The sequence below is a fragment of the Acyrthosiphon pisum genome, chromosome A1, assembly GCF_005508785.2.
Source record: "Acyrthosiphon pisum isolate AL4f chromosome A1, pea_aphid_22Mar2018_4r6ur, whole genome shotgun sequence".
Classification (NCBI taxonomy): domain Eukaryota; kingdom Metazoa; phylum Arthropoda; class Insecta; order Hemiptera; family Aphididae; genus Acyrthosiphon; species Acyrthosiphon pisum.
Genome location: NC_042494.1, coordinates 158,976,565 through 158,991,236, shown reverse-complemented (window position 1 = coordinate 158,991,236; position 14,672 = coordinate 158,976,565). Strand labels below are relative to the sequence as shown.

The window sequence follows — 14,672 nt, the reverse complement described above, 5'->3', positions numbered from 1 at the left end:
ACTTTAAATGAAAGTCGGTTTTTTAATGTATCAAACAAAAGATTAATTTTTTAAGTTATTAATATTAAAAATTTGTTCTTAGCTTACTATGAATTTATGTGAAGTGTCAAAGGATCCTAAAGTTTTTAATGTAATACTTGTACTGACTAAAATATTTTATTCGTTAAATTATCAGGTAAATGAACATGTTATCATTTTTATTTCTTGATAATTATAAATTTTTTAATTATTTTATTATCAGGATCTTCCAGAATTTTTTGAGGATAATATGCAAATTTGGATTAGTAATTTCCAAAAATTGCTAGAATTAGAAATTAAAGAATTAGAAACTCAGGTAATTTTTACCATGGCAAATTTGTATAACTGTTTTATATCTATCTATTTTTAAAGAGTGATGACGAAACTGGTATATTACATCAAATTCAATCACAAATTTGTGAAAATATATCGTTATATGCACAAAAATATGAAGAGGAGTTTTCATCTTATATGCGATCATTAGTTACAATTATTTGGAAATTATTGATTAAAACTGGATCACAACCAAAATATGACACAGTAAATATTTATTATTTTTTTTGAAATTTAACTGTTATTGTTATTTTATTTAAAAAAAAAATATTCTCATTTATTTAGCTTGTTATAAATGCCTTGCAATTTTTGTCAACAACTGTTATCAAGCCTCAGTATCGTGATCTCTTTGATGATCCATCAGTTTTCTCAGCTATCTGTGAAAAAGTTGCTATTCCTAATATGCAATTTAAAGGTATGAAAAATATGTACAGCAATTAACAGTACCAGAAACGATGATTTTTACAAATCAAAATGTATATAGTTTTATTTATTTTTTATTAATTAGTCCATATTTTACTGTAGCATCAGATGAGGAATTATTTGAGGACAATCCAGAAGAATATATTCGAAGAGACATTGAAGGATCTGATGTGGATACTAGAAGAAGAGCGGCATGCGATTTAGTTAAAGCACTTTCTAAAGAGTTTGAACAAGTTACTATGTCTTCATTTGGTTTATATGTGAAAGTAAGATTATTTAGTTCTATTTAAATTATAAAAAAAAAAGTGTCACAGGCGACCCTCGGAAGATGTGAAAACAATAACAAATATATGAGCTTAGAAATATAGATTTATTGTGTTGAATTTGAAGTAAATATTCTTAATTTAAAACCCATGCTTTCATATTATTTGTACTTTGTAGGATAGGATTGAAAATGTTTATGAATTTTTATTTTTCAGAACACATAGAGATAGGTAACTTTAAAGAATAAAATATTTATATAATATTGTATATGTAAAATTAAATATATATAATTATTAAACATATTTATTAAAGACCTTTGGGTCGTTTAAGTAATAAAGCCTCAGGGCACTAAAAAAAAAATCATAATAAGTGCTACATATAATAGTTGTAGGTACATATTTACAAGCATATAATATATAAAAGTGACTAACAAATTGAAAAAAAAAATGACCTCTATTGAAAATTCACTCGGCATAAATTCTGATCTTGATCTACCTCCAAGGTTGACGCCCAGTCAACGTCCGAATTAGACTGTTGGTAGCAAAAGAATTTTTGATGTTTTATTGAAAAATTTGAAAAACCCAGTAGAACTTCAGAGCCTTTTTTTAATAATATAATAGGTTACGCGAACATGATAAAACTCGAAAATTTTCACTCACCATGTGGAAGTATTTGAACGCTGTATAAGATATTTTTACATCAAAAACACATTTATAAATTTAATTAAATTTATTGTTTTTATTTTAGTCCATGTTAGAGCAATATGCAGCTAATGAACAAAATTGGCGTAGTAAAGATGCTGCAATGTTTTTGGTAACAACACTTGCATCAAGAGGAAGTACTCAACGTCATGGTACAACTAAAATTAGTGAACTTGTTAACATAGAAGAATTTACAACTTTGCATGTATTACCTGAACTAACAAAACCAAATAGTAAGTACTGAGTACACAGTGCCTTAATAAATATAAATATTGATATTATCCAATTTTTTACATGTATTATAAATGTATTTATGTTTTATGTCTTTAGTTAATGGTATGCCTGTTATGAAAGCTGATGCAATTAAATATATAGTGACGTTCCGTAGTGTATTACCTCCTCATCTTATTGTTAGCACATTACCAGCACTTACAAAACTTTTAGAAGCTGAGAGTGTAGTTGTTAGGATTTATGCTGCAGCCGCAATTGATAAAATTTTACTTTTGAAACAACCTGACACTAAAACTCCAGTGTTAGTAATTTTTTTTATAAATTAATAATTTTATGACTTAAGTTAATTATTATAATAAACTTAATTTATCTTCAGAATATAAAAACCCAGTTAAATATTGTTTTGTTTATTTAATGTTTAGGATTGATGCAGCTACATTATCTCCTTTTGCAGAACAACTAATTAAATCTCTCTTTGGAATTTTAACAAAATCTGGTTCGGAAGAAAATAGCCATACAATGAAAGGTAAAATTAACATTTTTTTTTTTTATTAATCTGATAATCATGATATTAATATTGTGTATTGTAAATTTTTAAAAAAAAAATTTATGTATCAATAGCTATAATGAGAACATTTTTCACGCTGAAACAACAAATAATTCCTCTTTTGGCTGAACTTTTACCTGTCCTGACTGACAAACTTACTATTGTTGCTCGTAATCCTAGTCAACCAGAATTCAATCATTTTCTCTTTGAAACCATTTCATTTTGTGTGAAGTAAGTTTAATTTCATAAAAGAATAATAGCATTCTTAAAATAATTATTTTTTTAAAATGTATATTATTTGTGCATGTATATTGGACATATTGTATAATATTTGTTTGTCTTATATTAGACTAGTATGCACTGTAACACCCGAAGGAGTTGGTTCATTTGAAGGAGTATTGTTTCCTATATTTCAAATAATATTACAGCAAGACATTTTGGGTATGATTGGACAGTTTTTTTTTCAATTGTATACCCTAACATTGGTTTTATAAAAATTTATAGAATTCATGCCATATACATTCCAATTGTTGGCTCAGTTACTTGAATTCCACAGTCCCGGTAATGTGGGCGACACCTATACTATATTATATCCATTTTTATTGACACCAGTGCTGTGGGAGAAAACCAGTAATATTCATCCATTAGTTAGGCTCTTAAGGTCATATGTGCGTAAAACTTCCCCAGAAAATTTTGAGAAATCTTTAAACATTGTAAGTGTTTAAAATTGTATCTTTGGAAAATTATTAATTTATAAAAAAAAATTAGAATGGACTTTTAGGTGTGTTCCAAAAACTTATTGCATCAAAATCACAGGATCAAGAAGGATTCAGATTACTGAAAACAATAATAGAGCATTGTCCTGTGTTAGTAAACGAAACAATATAAATTTATACATTTTATTTAATTTTAACTCAATTAATTAATTTCAGGGAAGTATTACAATCGCAGATGAAAAATATATTTGTTCTCTTGTTTCAACGACTAACTTCATCTAAAACTACCAAATTTATACGAGAACTTATTGTGTTTATATTCTTCTGTGTCATCAAATATGGAGCATCATTTATGGTGGAGCTCATAGATTCAATTCAAAATGGGTTGGTATTTTCTATTTTTATTTTGTAAATTGTATCTTTATTCTTTAATAATAATCATGTGAAATTATTAATTGTATAAACCTTTTATATTTTAGTATGTTTGGTATGCTGTTGGAGAAAATCATGTTACCCGACGTTCAAAAAGTAACTGGAAATATTAATAAAAAAATCACTGCAGTTGGCATCATAAAGGTACTTACAGACACTCAAAAGCTAATTGACGGACCTTACGCACAATTTTGGTATGTACATTTTCCAAAATATGGTAAAATAAATGTTATTTTAGTACTGTACTTTTATTAGTCTGTACTGTAGTTTTTATTATCTAAACTTTTAAAATGAAGATTTTGTTTTATGTTATCCATTAAAAAAATTTACTAATTCAATTAGTTGTTAAAAAAGAAATATTTTTTTTAAGATTTAGTATCAAAAGGTAAGGGGTTAGAAGGAAAGATTTAATAAATTAAATGGTGAGACTTTGAGAAAAGAATCAAGCATGATGAAAATATTATTGACTCTTATATTTTAGAAAATTTATGACTATATGAGAAATAAAAAGTAAAAGTAAATTAAAAACTAGCCATGATAATGAGTTTGTGGTGGGTGATGATGTGACAACGCATTAGCGACAATTATTGATTGAAAAATAAATCAAAACTGAAATATGATCGGTAAGACATGTCTCATAGTGCAACGATAACCCCCACTCACTTTTTAATTCCCCGGGGGCTCACCATGTTTGTGAAAAATTTTGTCTAATATTTTTTTTTATAGTGAATTTATTCTGTATTTAAAACAAAGATGAAATTTTCGGTATTACAATGTTTTTACGAAAGAACATTTTAGGAAAATCCACCAAAAAAGTAGGAAATCTGGATGTAAAAAATACAACAGTGGTGCAACGGTATTATTATTTTTTGACAATATATATATATACAAATGAACGATTGTGTGTAGATACTAGATTGGACCTCTGGGTAGAAGATAGGCTAATTTAAGAAGGGTTAAATTTTTTTTTTATTATTCATCAGATTTTAGTACGGTTGGGTTAGGTTTTGTATTGATTGATTATATTAATCTGCTGTAGGTAAAATTAAGTAAAAACAATAAACTTGGTATAACTTTGACACTCCAGAGTTAAATCATACACTTACGTACAAACAGTACGGGGTCCGCGATCTAGCGCAGGTAGATTGCCTACCTGATATTATATTGCTGCGAATCAGAATTTTTATTCCAGGCAGCGGTAAAGTTAAGATCAGTTTTAAACACCATACACCGAATATTAAAAATAACGAATTGAACAATGTTTGAGTCATAAAGAGGTGGTACATTTAATGGGCAACGAAGTGTACGGGATCAGCTAGTAATATATATATAATTATTGCGTGTTATTAGATATCATTTCATTAAAATATGTAAAATAAATATTTTTTTCTAAGTGTGTAGATGTTGTCTTATTGTCTCCTATGACGCTTTGCCATTGATTAAATGTATCTTAACCCTTTCTCTAAATTGCTTGACCAGAGAAATAAATCACCCTTCTCTCTTCCTGTAGCATAATAGATACTTATGTGGGGCCTTTATGAATTCTGTTACCAGGCGACTAAACTAGGCAAAAAAAATATAATATACTATGAATCATAAGTTATTACTTTATAATACTTAAGTATTAATTTAATTAACTAAAAATAATGTTACAGGGCTCTACTCCTTCAATCTGTTGTTTGCTTGTTTGAACTTCCAGAAGATGAAACTGTTTATTTGGAAGACAGATTATTACAAGATGACAATGATAATTCTTATGAAGCTGGCTACTCACAACTTGCTTTTGCAAGTGAAACTGAGTATGATCCTTTAGAAGGTAAGTAACAAATAATACATTAATAACACAACTATAAAAAAATTATTTTTAAATGCTAAGTCATAGTTCCTAAACTATTAAAAACGATTTTGTCAAAATCCAATCTATAAAATATTATTTAAGGAGATATTGGTGGTATATTTAGAATAACCAAATGACGTCACTGGGCTGGGCTCGGCATAATCACCTTTCTTACGCTTGTTTAAGTTGCTCGATTTACCAACCTAAACATTTTTTTTTTTTTTATGTTTTATTAATGTAGATTTATGTGATTGTTTGTGCTTAAGACGGTTGAAATATCAGAATCTCAATATAACGATTCATTATTTTTAATATAAAAAAATTAAAATACTAAATAAGTATTTTCTGTACGTTCATACATTGTAGTTATAACGAGGCAGCGCATTGATTTATTTTAATGGTTATTTTAATTATTTCAAAAAAAACTAAACACTAGAAAAATGAAAAAGGAGAGGTGCCGAATGATTACTGTATAAGTATAATTGTAACTACACCAAGGAAGAGTGGAGCAAATTTCTGTGAACAGTTTAGAACACTGTGTCTACTGACACATGTCTCAAAAATCCTAACAAAAATAATAAATCAAAGAATAGTAAAAAAAAGTGGAACAGTACTTAAAAAATTATCAATATGGATTTAGAAGACGAAAAGGTACACAAGATGCAATTCTAGGACTGCGAGTGTTAGTTGAAAAACAGATTGATAGAAATAAAAATTATATATTTAGCCTCCATAGACCTGGAAAGGCCTTTGACAATGTAAATTTTAATAAAATGCTGCTCACATTACGAGAAATAGGTGATGAACTACATAACCTAAGAATCATTCACAGTCTCTACAAAAATTAGACAGCTTGCATTAAAAAAGAATAAATCACTGCTAACGCTCAAATATAAAAAAGAATCCGACAAGGATTGAAAAAAGAAAAACTAGAAGCTTTTGAGATGTTGTGTTGGAGGCATGTGGAAAGGGTAAGTTTAATAGAGCAGAAAACAAATGAGCAAGTACTCAGCACTGTGAGAGAAAAACATACATTCATAGGTGTGATTAGAGCAAGGCGTTGGAAAATGGTTGGACATGCCCTGAGACATTCAGAAGAGTTGCATAATATAATATTCGAGGGTATGAATGATAGAAGGAAAGAGAACTGCGGGATTTCTATGTAACTCTTATATAGGACAAATTAAATGTGATGCAAGAGTCAAAACCTTTATGGAACTTAAGGAAAACGCGAGCAATCGGTCAGAATGGAGAATTGGAGTTGTAAACCAACCTTTGAGGTGATAAAAAAAAAAACTAGTGAAATTCTGGTTCCACCAGTTTTTAATAAATAAAAACACTCCACATACAAAAATTTTAAAATATACTTTAAAGGTGGTAATTATTGTGTGAAGCGAGGAACATTAACATGTATAAATTAGGCAGGTTAGTCACGTGTCTTTTTTCAATTAATCATAATATCTCATTGAACAATATGAGTAGAAACTTAAAACCTATACCATTATTCTTAGAATTGAACATTCTTTCAAATTAAAAAACTTATTTTTTGTGTTTTGTGTTCCTTGATGAATTAATGTTCTATGTATTTTAGGAGTGGAAGCAAAAATGTTCCTAGGTCAATCATTAACCAAACTCATGAACCAATTACCTGGACGAGTTTCTATACTAATGAGTCAGGGAATTACTGAAGAGCGGCGTGCACAAATTCAAAACTATCTAATTAGTCTCAACGTGCAAATTATGTGAATTTTATACAATTCATTGATAAAAAAATACCAACATTATTAAATGAGTTTTGTATATTGTATGTAATGAAAATTTTTTTTTTCTTGAGTTTTAAATAATTATTTTGTTTAACTGCCGCAAACACAAAATACCTTTTTCTCTTCAGTTTATAACAGTTAATAATATTATAGTAAATTATTTTTTTTTTTAGCTAGAATAACTTTTAATTTTAAAAATGTGTATATTTTTTATTTTGTTTACAAAATTGTTATAATAAAATATGTTCATATTACTTATAAAGTACAATTAAGTCTACAACTACTTATTGCAAGAAAATAATAACACTTCATTTAAAACTAACTACTGGGAGGCTAAACTTAATTGAATACAAATTATTTACAGTGGTTACAGAATATAATTGCTATTACCAGTGGTAAAATTAAAAAAGCGATTGACCTAATCTCAAATTTTAATTAAATATGATTTTAAATGATCAAAAAAAAGGGAGAAAGTAGGTGTCCAAATGTATCTCTTCATTGACTGTGTTACCATAATGTGTTAAATTTGAATTCAGTGATAAATCACTGCGTATGATAAAAACATTTTTGAAAGATGATGTTCTTGTCAGCCTAATTACTAAGTATATATTTCATGATATATTTATTTAACTATTATAAATACGGCAAGTTGAATTAATTTTTGCCGAAAACGTTGCATTTCAAAATATTCATGGTATAAATAGACAATAGCTTAAAATAAATCTAAATGTTTTAAATGTCAAAATAAATAAATTAATATAGTGATAGATACAAAAATATTTTTGAATAGCATCAAATGTAAAATATTCTTCTTTTGAATATCTAAATGTCCAAATGCTTGCTTAGGTATATTATAAACTAGCTGATCATATGCGATTCGTTGCCCATTATTTGTTGTTTTTTTTTTATAATATAACTGTTACCATAACAACAATCTTAAACCAATGGCAACTAATAATTATTATTACTTAGATTTGAAATGTACAGCTTCGAAGCCCACAGCAACCATTTATAAACAAAAATTTTCATCAAAAATCTTAAAATCCCTGTTTGAGTACTTCCCGGGATTAGTCTTCTCCATTTTTAAATTAGCATATCTTCTGCCCAGAGATCTAACTTATCTCTGTACCAAATTATCCCATGTATTTTGTTGCCCGGCAACCAATAGTTATTGTTATAATAGCTTCAAAACCCATAGCAACCATTTAAAACAAAAATGTCCATAGAAAATCTCAAAATTCCTGTTTGAACAAAATATGAATAATATGTTTTACATATCACCATGGCAACCATTTGTATACAAAAAGAAATTTCAAAATAATATATAATTGGTTGCCATGGTAATATGGAGAAACACACATACATTCATTTATATATAAAGGGTTGCCATGGTAATATGGACACACATATATATATAGATTATACTAATACATAAATAAACATTTATAAAAAATAAAATTATCCTAAAATATTTTTTAAATTTTTAGGCTTCAGAGTGAACTATGAATTACATATGAAGAACCTTGTATTAAATTTTCAAGCCTTAGTTACATAAATAAATATTGTATTAATTAACTACAAAATAATTTGCAAATTCTCATAACTGACAAAATTTTCAAATATCAGTAAAAAAATATTATTACCTACTTACTGTTTTTTTCAATATTCTTTATATCGCTGAAAAATTCGAAATATTTTTAAATTATTTAATTAGTACCTAAATAGCAAATACTATTGATATTAATTGAAAATTTCTATTCCCTTGAGTTCAGTTTTTTTTTGGTTTACTAACTTTACTAAACAAAAAAATGTACAATACAGAACAAAAAAAGGTGGGCAAGTGGATGTCGCTATGCTGTACAGCAGGTTACAATTGGGTCACTGTATAATGGATGATATTAAATTTGAATTCAATGATATAATATCATTGTATAAGAAAAACGATTCTGGGTGGAGACGGTATGTCAGTCTAGGTATAAGACATATTATATACTTATATCTATGGTACCTATTAAAACAAAAAATTGACCTATAATATTCACTATAAAATACACAGGAATATCACAATATCCATTAGGTACTTATAACGCGTTATACATCAACAACAAACCGTGATACTATCATAGCTATATAATAGCATACTTTAGAAGTTTCAAGTGTCCACGAATAATATTGTACGATCACAACAAAATAACTAAAATAGTTATTCTAGGTTTTTTAATATGTAATTTCGTCAAAATTTGAACTTAAAATGACTATAAAAATAAACTGTGCTTATGTGTTTTTGGTAACAGAATAAACTATTTACGTGGAATCTTGTTTTAAATTTTCAATCCTTAGATATATAAAAGTTGAACATTTTATGAATTTTCAACTACAAAATAATTGTTCAATTTTAAATTTGATAAATGTTGTCAAAATTCGATCTTTAAATGCTTTAAAAAAAAATTGTGCCTATGTATTTTTAATATTTTTCAACTGCTATACTCTATTCCAAATAAAAAACTGCGCAGCCTCTTAACGGTAGAACCGGTGTGATTGGCTGCAGTAGTCGGCAAAACTGACAATGTCCGTAAACAGCTCAAAAAGAGTCATATTATTTTCAAAATTTTATCGTGTATAGAAAATGCTAATATAAACATTCAGTGAAATTTTCAAGTATTTACAGTCATTCGTTTTTTAATTACAACAAAATAAGAAGATCGTTACATGAGAAATCGAGTGAATATCAAATGTTGTAAAAATATGAATTTCAAACGCTCATAAAAATTTGATTTGACTTGATTGTAGACATTTTTTTTTTTTAAAAGGTAGACAAACCTATGAGGAATCTTGTATTACAATTTCAAATCTAAAATAAAAAGAAAATTTTTCATCAATTTCTAACTAAAAATAATTTGCAAATTTTCGTCATTTTTACGTACATTGTCAATATTTGAACTTTAGATGCTTATAAAAAAAAATTGTGACTATAGAATTTAATTTTTTTTATCTGCCTTTGAAACAATATACTAGGAACCTTCTATTAAATGTTCATGCTTTTTTTAACCAACAAATAAAATTGTATTGGTATTTATAGAAAAAAAAACTAAAAAAAATGGGAACTGCAAATGTCCGTAAAGATCTCAAAATAAATCAAAATATTTGGAAAATGTTATGGCGTATAGAAAATGCTAATATAAACATTCAGTCAAAATTTCAAGTACCTACGGTCATTTGTTTAAGAGTAGCACCAAAAACCAAAATCGATTTTCTCGAAAACAGATTTTGCGTAACTTTTCCCGTTTTTCATTAATTAGTCTTTTGTTTTTCACGGTGCTTTTGAAAACTACTGAGACATTTTTACTTTTGATCCCCCCCCAAAGTACCAACTATATTCACTTACCTATCAGAAAAGATACTGTTGAAGAAAATCTAAGCATTTTTATTGTCCTAAAAGGTGATGACAGACACAAAAAAAAAAAAACACACATCATTGTAAAATCAATACATTCGTCGGTCCGCTCAGAATCTGAAAGTGAACAATTTAATTTGTAAATAACTTAAATTATGGGTTTTTTCTACGATTATCTAAATCGCAACGTTTGTTTAGGCATCGGATTCAATATTATATTATACTGTAAATACATATTATAATCTATATAACGACATTACCTACGTGTGCTTAATTCGTAATATATTTATTTTGTCATGGTGTAATCTCGTTAATTCCACAGATTACAATAACCACGGACTTACAATATATACTAAGTAGTCCGTGACAATAACTTGTTTTACTGTTATAATATATTATTATATATTTATATCACGGTGACGGTGTTATATTATTATCTGAGGTTAAATCATGTTTTAATATTGAAATTCCGAATTCGTAGATTTATATAAACAGTGAGGAAATTCAGGAGCGGCAAACGTTGCAAACGCCATGTTCCGGCGTTTTGTCTGTTTCGTTCTAGTAACCAGAACCGTGGTTGTTTTTGTTTATACTATTGCCGTTATCGTTATCAATTCACGACTTCATGATTAATTTTTTTTATGTTTTACACCACGACCACGGTTAAACAAAATACCGCACTAAACCAAGCGCTCGCGAATTTCAAACGTTGGCGTTCATTCTGCAAAACATTAGCCACTCCAAAATTTCCTCATTATGTCGGTATTTGTAAATAATTAGTGTGGTAAACCTGATTGATAAGCAGTTTTAGTTATAAAAAATGATAATAATTTGTTTGGTCTTTCCCTGGCCGCCTGGCGCCTTGACGAAGTTTCGTTATTTTCGAAGGAACGGTTTTCTAACAAAGTAACGTGTGTTTTTAGCACTGTGCTAACTATAAAAATTAATATTTATTTTCAGTATTTCTCTTAATATATTGTTAAATCATATAATTTTCTTTAACTCAATTTTTCGTAAAAACTTGTAACAAGGAAAGTTAGATCTCGGTATTAATCCAGATACAAATTATTTCTTCACTAATTTGAACGTTTTCTACGGTTAGTTTACGATTACTAACTAACAGCTATTAAATTTGTACTGTATAATTAGTATTTATAATTTTTTCATAGATGGAAATTTCAACTAATAATATAAATAATTTGGTGAAATGCCTCCAAGCCACATTAAGTCCTGATCCAAGTGAACGAAAACAAGGTTAGAATAATACATTATTTAATTGTAATTATGTGTAACAAATATTATGACTAAATACCTATTATGTTTATTTTGTAGCTGAAAACTTCTTACTTTCAATTGAATGTAATAAAAATTATCCATTATTATTACTTCACATTATCAGTGCACCAAATGATGTGAATGTGGATTTGGTTAAGCAAATTGGATCAGTTACTTTTAAGAACTATATAAAACGAAATTGGCCTATTGTAAGTATATTATTTATTAATTATTACATATTAAAAATTTTAAAAAATCCAAAAATCATAATTTTTTTTTCAATTTTGATAATATTTCTAGATATAGGTAGGTATATATTTATAATTATTACCTATAATTATTCTTTAAACTTATATATCTAAACTAATCGAAATTAAAGGATACAATTTTACCTGACAATCTCCATAAGCCATCATAAGTTGTTAAAGCATAATTCATGGGATCACTTTTATAATAAGTAAAGAGTGACTAACTACTCGTTTCTTTATCAAATTCATCCATTGATGACAATATCTGCTTAATGTATATTTTTTTATTTATTTAGAAAGTACAATTATATTTTAATTTTTGGATGTTATTTTGATTGTTATTATAACTTGTTACTAGATCTATAGAAAATGAAATAAAGATAACATTCATCATTTATAATTTAGTATTGATTTTTCCGTTTTAAGCCATTCAATTTAATTAAAGGATTATTGATAGTCACCAGTAAATGACAAGTTGTATTTTGTTACTTTGATTTACCAAAATAATATTATTATCTTTTTAGGATGAAGACACATTACAAAGCAAAATTCATCAAGAAGATCGCTTATTAATTAAAGAACAGATTGTGACTGTTATGTTGAATGCTCCAGATGCTGTTCAAAAGCAGTTAAGTGATGCTATTTCACTTATAGGAAAATATGATTTCCCTGATAATTGGCCAAATTTATTGACAACAATTATTGAAAACTTTGCTGCATTTGCTAGTATGTAAATTCAATATTTTGATAATATACTTTTATTATTTATATTATAAGATGTAATATTGTGATATGTTATAGATGCGCCAACTAGTGATCTAGCACCTATCAATGGAGCATTAGAGACAGCGCACTCTTTGTTTAGAAAATATAGATTTGAGCTTAAATCTCAGAAGCTTTGGACAGAAATAAAATTTGTGTTAGACACCTTAGCTAAACCTCTTACTGAATTATTTGTTGTAAGTTTGTTAAGAACTTTAAATGAAAGTCGGTTTTTTAATGTGTCAAACAAAAGATTAATTTTTTAAGTTATTAATATTAGAAATTTGTTCTTAGCTTACTATGAATTTATGTGAAGTGTCAAAGGATCCTAAAGTTTTTAATGTAATACTTGTACTGACTAAAATATTTTATTCGTTAAATTATCAGGTAAATGAACATGTTATCATTTTTATTTCTTGATAATTATAAATTTTTTAATTATTTTATTATCAGGATCTTCCAGAATTTTTTGAGGATAATATGCAAATTTGGATTAGTAATTTCCAAAAATTGCTAGAATTAGAAATTAAAGAATTAGAAACTCAGGTAATTTTTACCATGGCAAATTTGTATAACTGTTTTATATCTATCTATTTTTAAAGAGCGATGACGAAACTGGTATATTACATCAAATTCAATCACAAATTTGTGAAAATATATCGTTATATGCACAAAAATATGAAGAGGAGTTTTCATCTTATATGCGATCATTAGTTACAATTATTTGGAAATTATTGATTAAAACTGGATCACAACCAAAATATGACACAGTAAATATTTATTATTTTTTTTGAAATTTAACTGTTATTGTTATTTTATTTAAAAAAAAAAATATTCTCATTTATTTAGCTTGTTATAAATGCCTTGCAATTTTTGTCAACAACTGTTATCAAGCCTCAGTATCGTGATCTCTTTGATGATCCATCAGTTTTCTCAGCTATCTGTGAAAAAGTTGCTATTCCTAATATGCAATTTAAAGGTATGAAAAATATGTACAGCAATTAACAGTACCAGAAACGATGATTTTTACGAATCAAAATGTATATAGTTTTATTTATTTTTTATTAATTAGTCCATATTTTACTGTAGCATCAGATGAGGAACTATTTGAGGACAATCCAGAAGAATATATTCGAAGAGACATTGAAGGATCTGATGTGGATACTAGAAGAAGAGCGGCATGCGATTTAGTTAAAGCACTTTCTAAAGAGTTTGAACAAGTTACTATGTCTTCATTTGGTTTATATGTGAAAGTAAGATTATTTAGTTCTATTTAAATTATAAAAAAAAAAGTGTCACAGGCGACCCTCGGAAGATGTGAAAACAATAACAAATATATGAGCTTAGAAATATAGATTTATTGTGTTGAATTTGAAGTAAATATTCTTAATTTAAAACCCATGCTTTCATATTATTTGTACTTTTTAGGATAGGATTGAAAATGTTTATGAATTTTATTTTTCAAAACACATAGAGATAGGTAACTTTAAAGAATAAAATATTTATATAATATTGTATATTTAAAATTAAATATATATAATTATTAAACATATTTATTAAAGACCTTTGGGTCGTTTAAGTAATAAAGCCTCAGGGCACTAAAAAAAAAAAAATCATAATAAGTGCTACATATAATAGTTGTAGGTACATATTTACACGCATATAATATATAAAAGTGACAAACAAATTAAAAAAAAAATGACCTCTATTGAAAATTCACTCGGCATA

At 27.1% G+C, this 14,672-nt stretch overlaps 2 protein-coding genes across 2 annotated transcripts; both read left to right on the top strand.

Moving 5' to 3' along the window:
* Window positions 1-62: 62 nt before the first annotated feature.
* On the top strand, window positions 63-7,587 carry LOC100162776 (exportin-2). The gene is made up of 16 exons (XM_001942745.4): window positions 63-175; window positions 242-334; window positions 391-558; window positions 637-766; window positions 877-1,040; window positions 1,786-1,972; window positions 2,070-2,271; window positions 2,393-2,496; window positions 2,592-2,748; window positions 2,867-2,958; window positions 3,022-3,230; window positions 3,286-3,383; window positions 3,450-3,617; window positions 3,713-3,859; window positions 5,321-5,481; window positions 7,094-7,587. The coding sequence occupies exons 1-16, from the start codon at window positions 89-91 to the stop codon at window positions 7,246-7,248; spliced, it is 2,322 nt and encodes a 773-aa protein (XP_001942780.2). The 5' UTR covers window positions 63-88; the 3' UTR covers window positions 7,249-7,587.
* Window positions 7,588-11,406: 3,819 nt separating this feature from the next.
* LOC100572392 (exportin-2) lies at window positions 11,407-14,282 on the top strand. The gene is made up of 10 exons (XM_003244883.4): window positions 11,407-11,756; window positions 11,829-11,913; window positions 11,992-12,143; window positions 12,707-12,908; window positions 12,984-13,141; window positions 13,239-13,331; window positions 13,398-13,490; window positions 13,547-13,714; window positions 13,794-13,923; window positions 14,034-14,282. The coding sequence occupies exons 2-10, from the start codon at window positions 11,829-11,831 to the stop codon at window positions 14,219-14,221; spliced, it is 1,269 nt and encodes a 422-aa protein (XP_003244931.1). The 5' UTR covers window positions 11,407-11,756; the 3' UTR covers window positions 14,222-14,282.
* The last annotated feature ends 390 nt before the right edge of the window (window positions 14,283-14,672 follow it).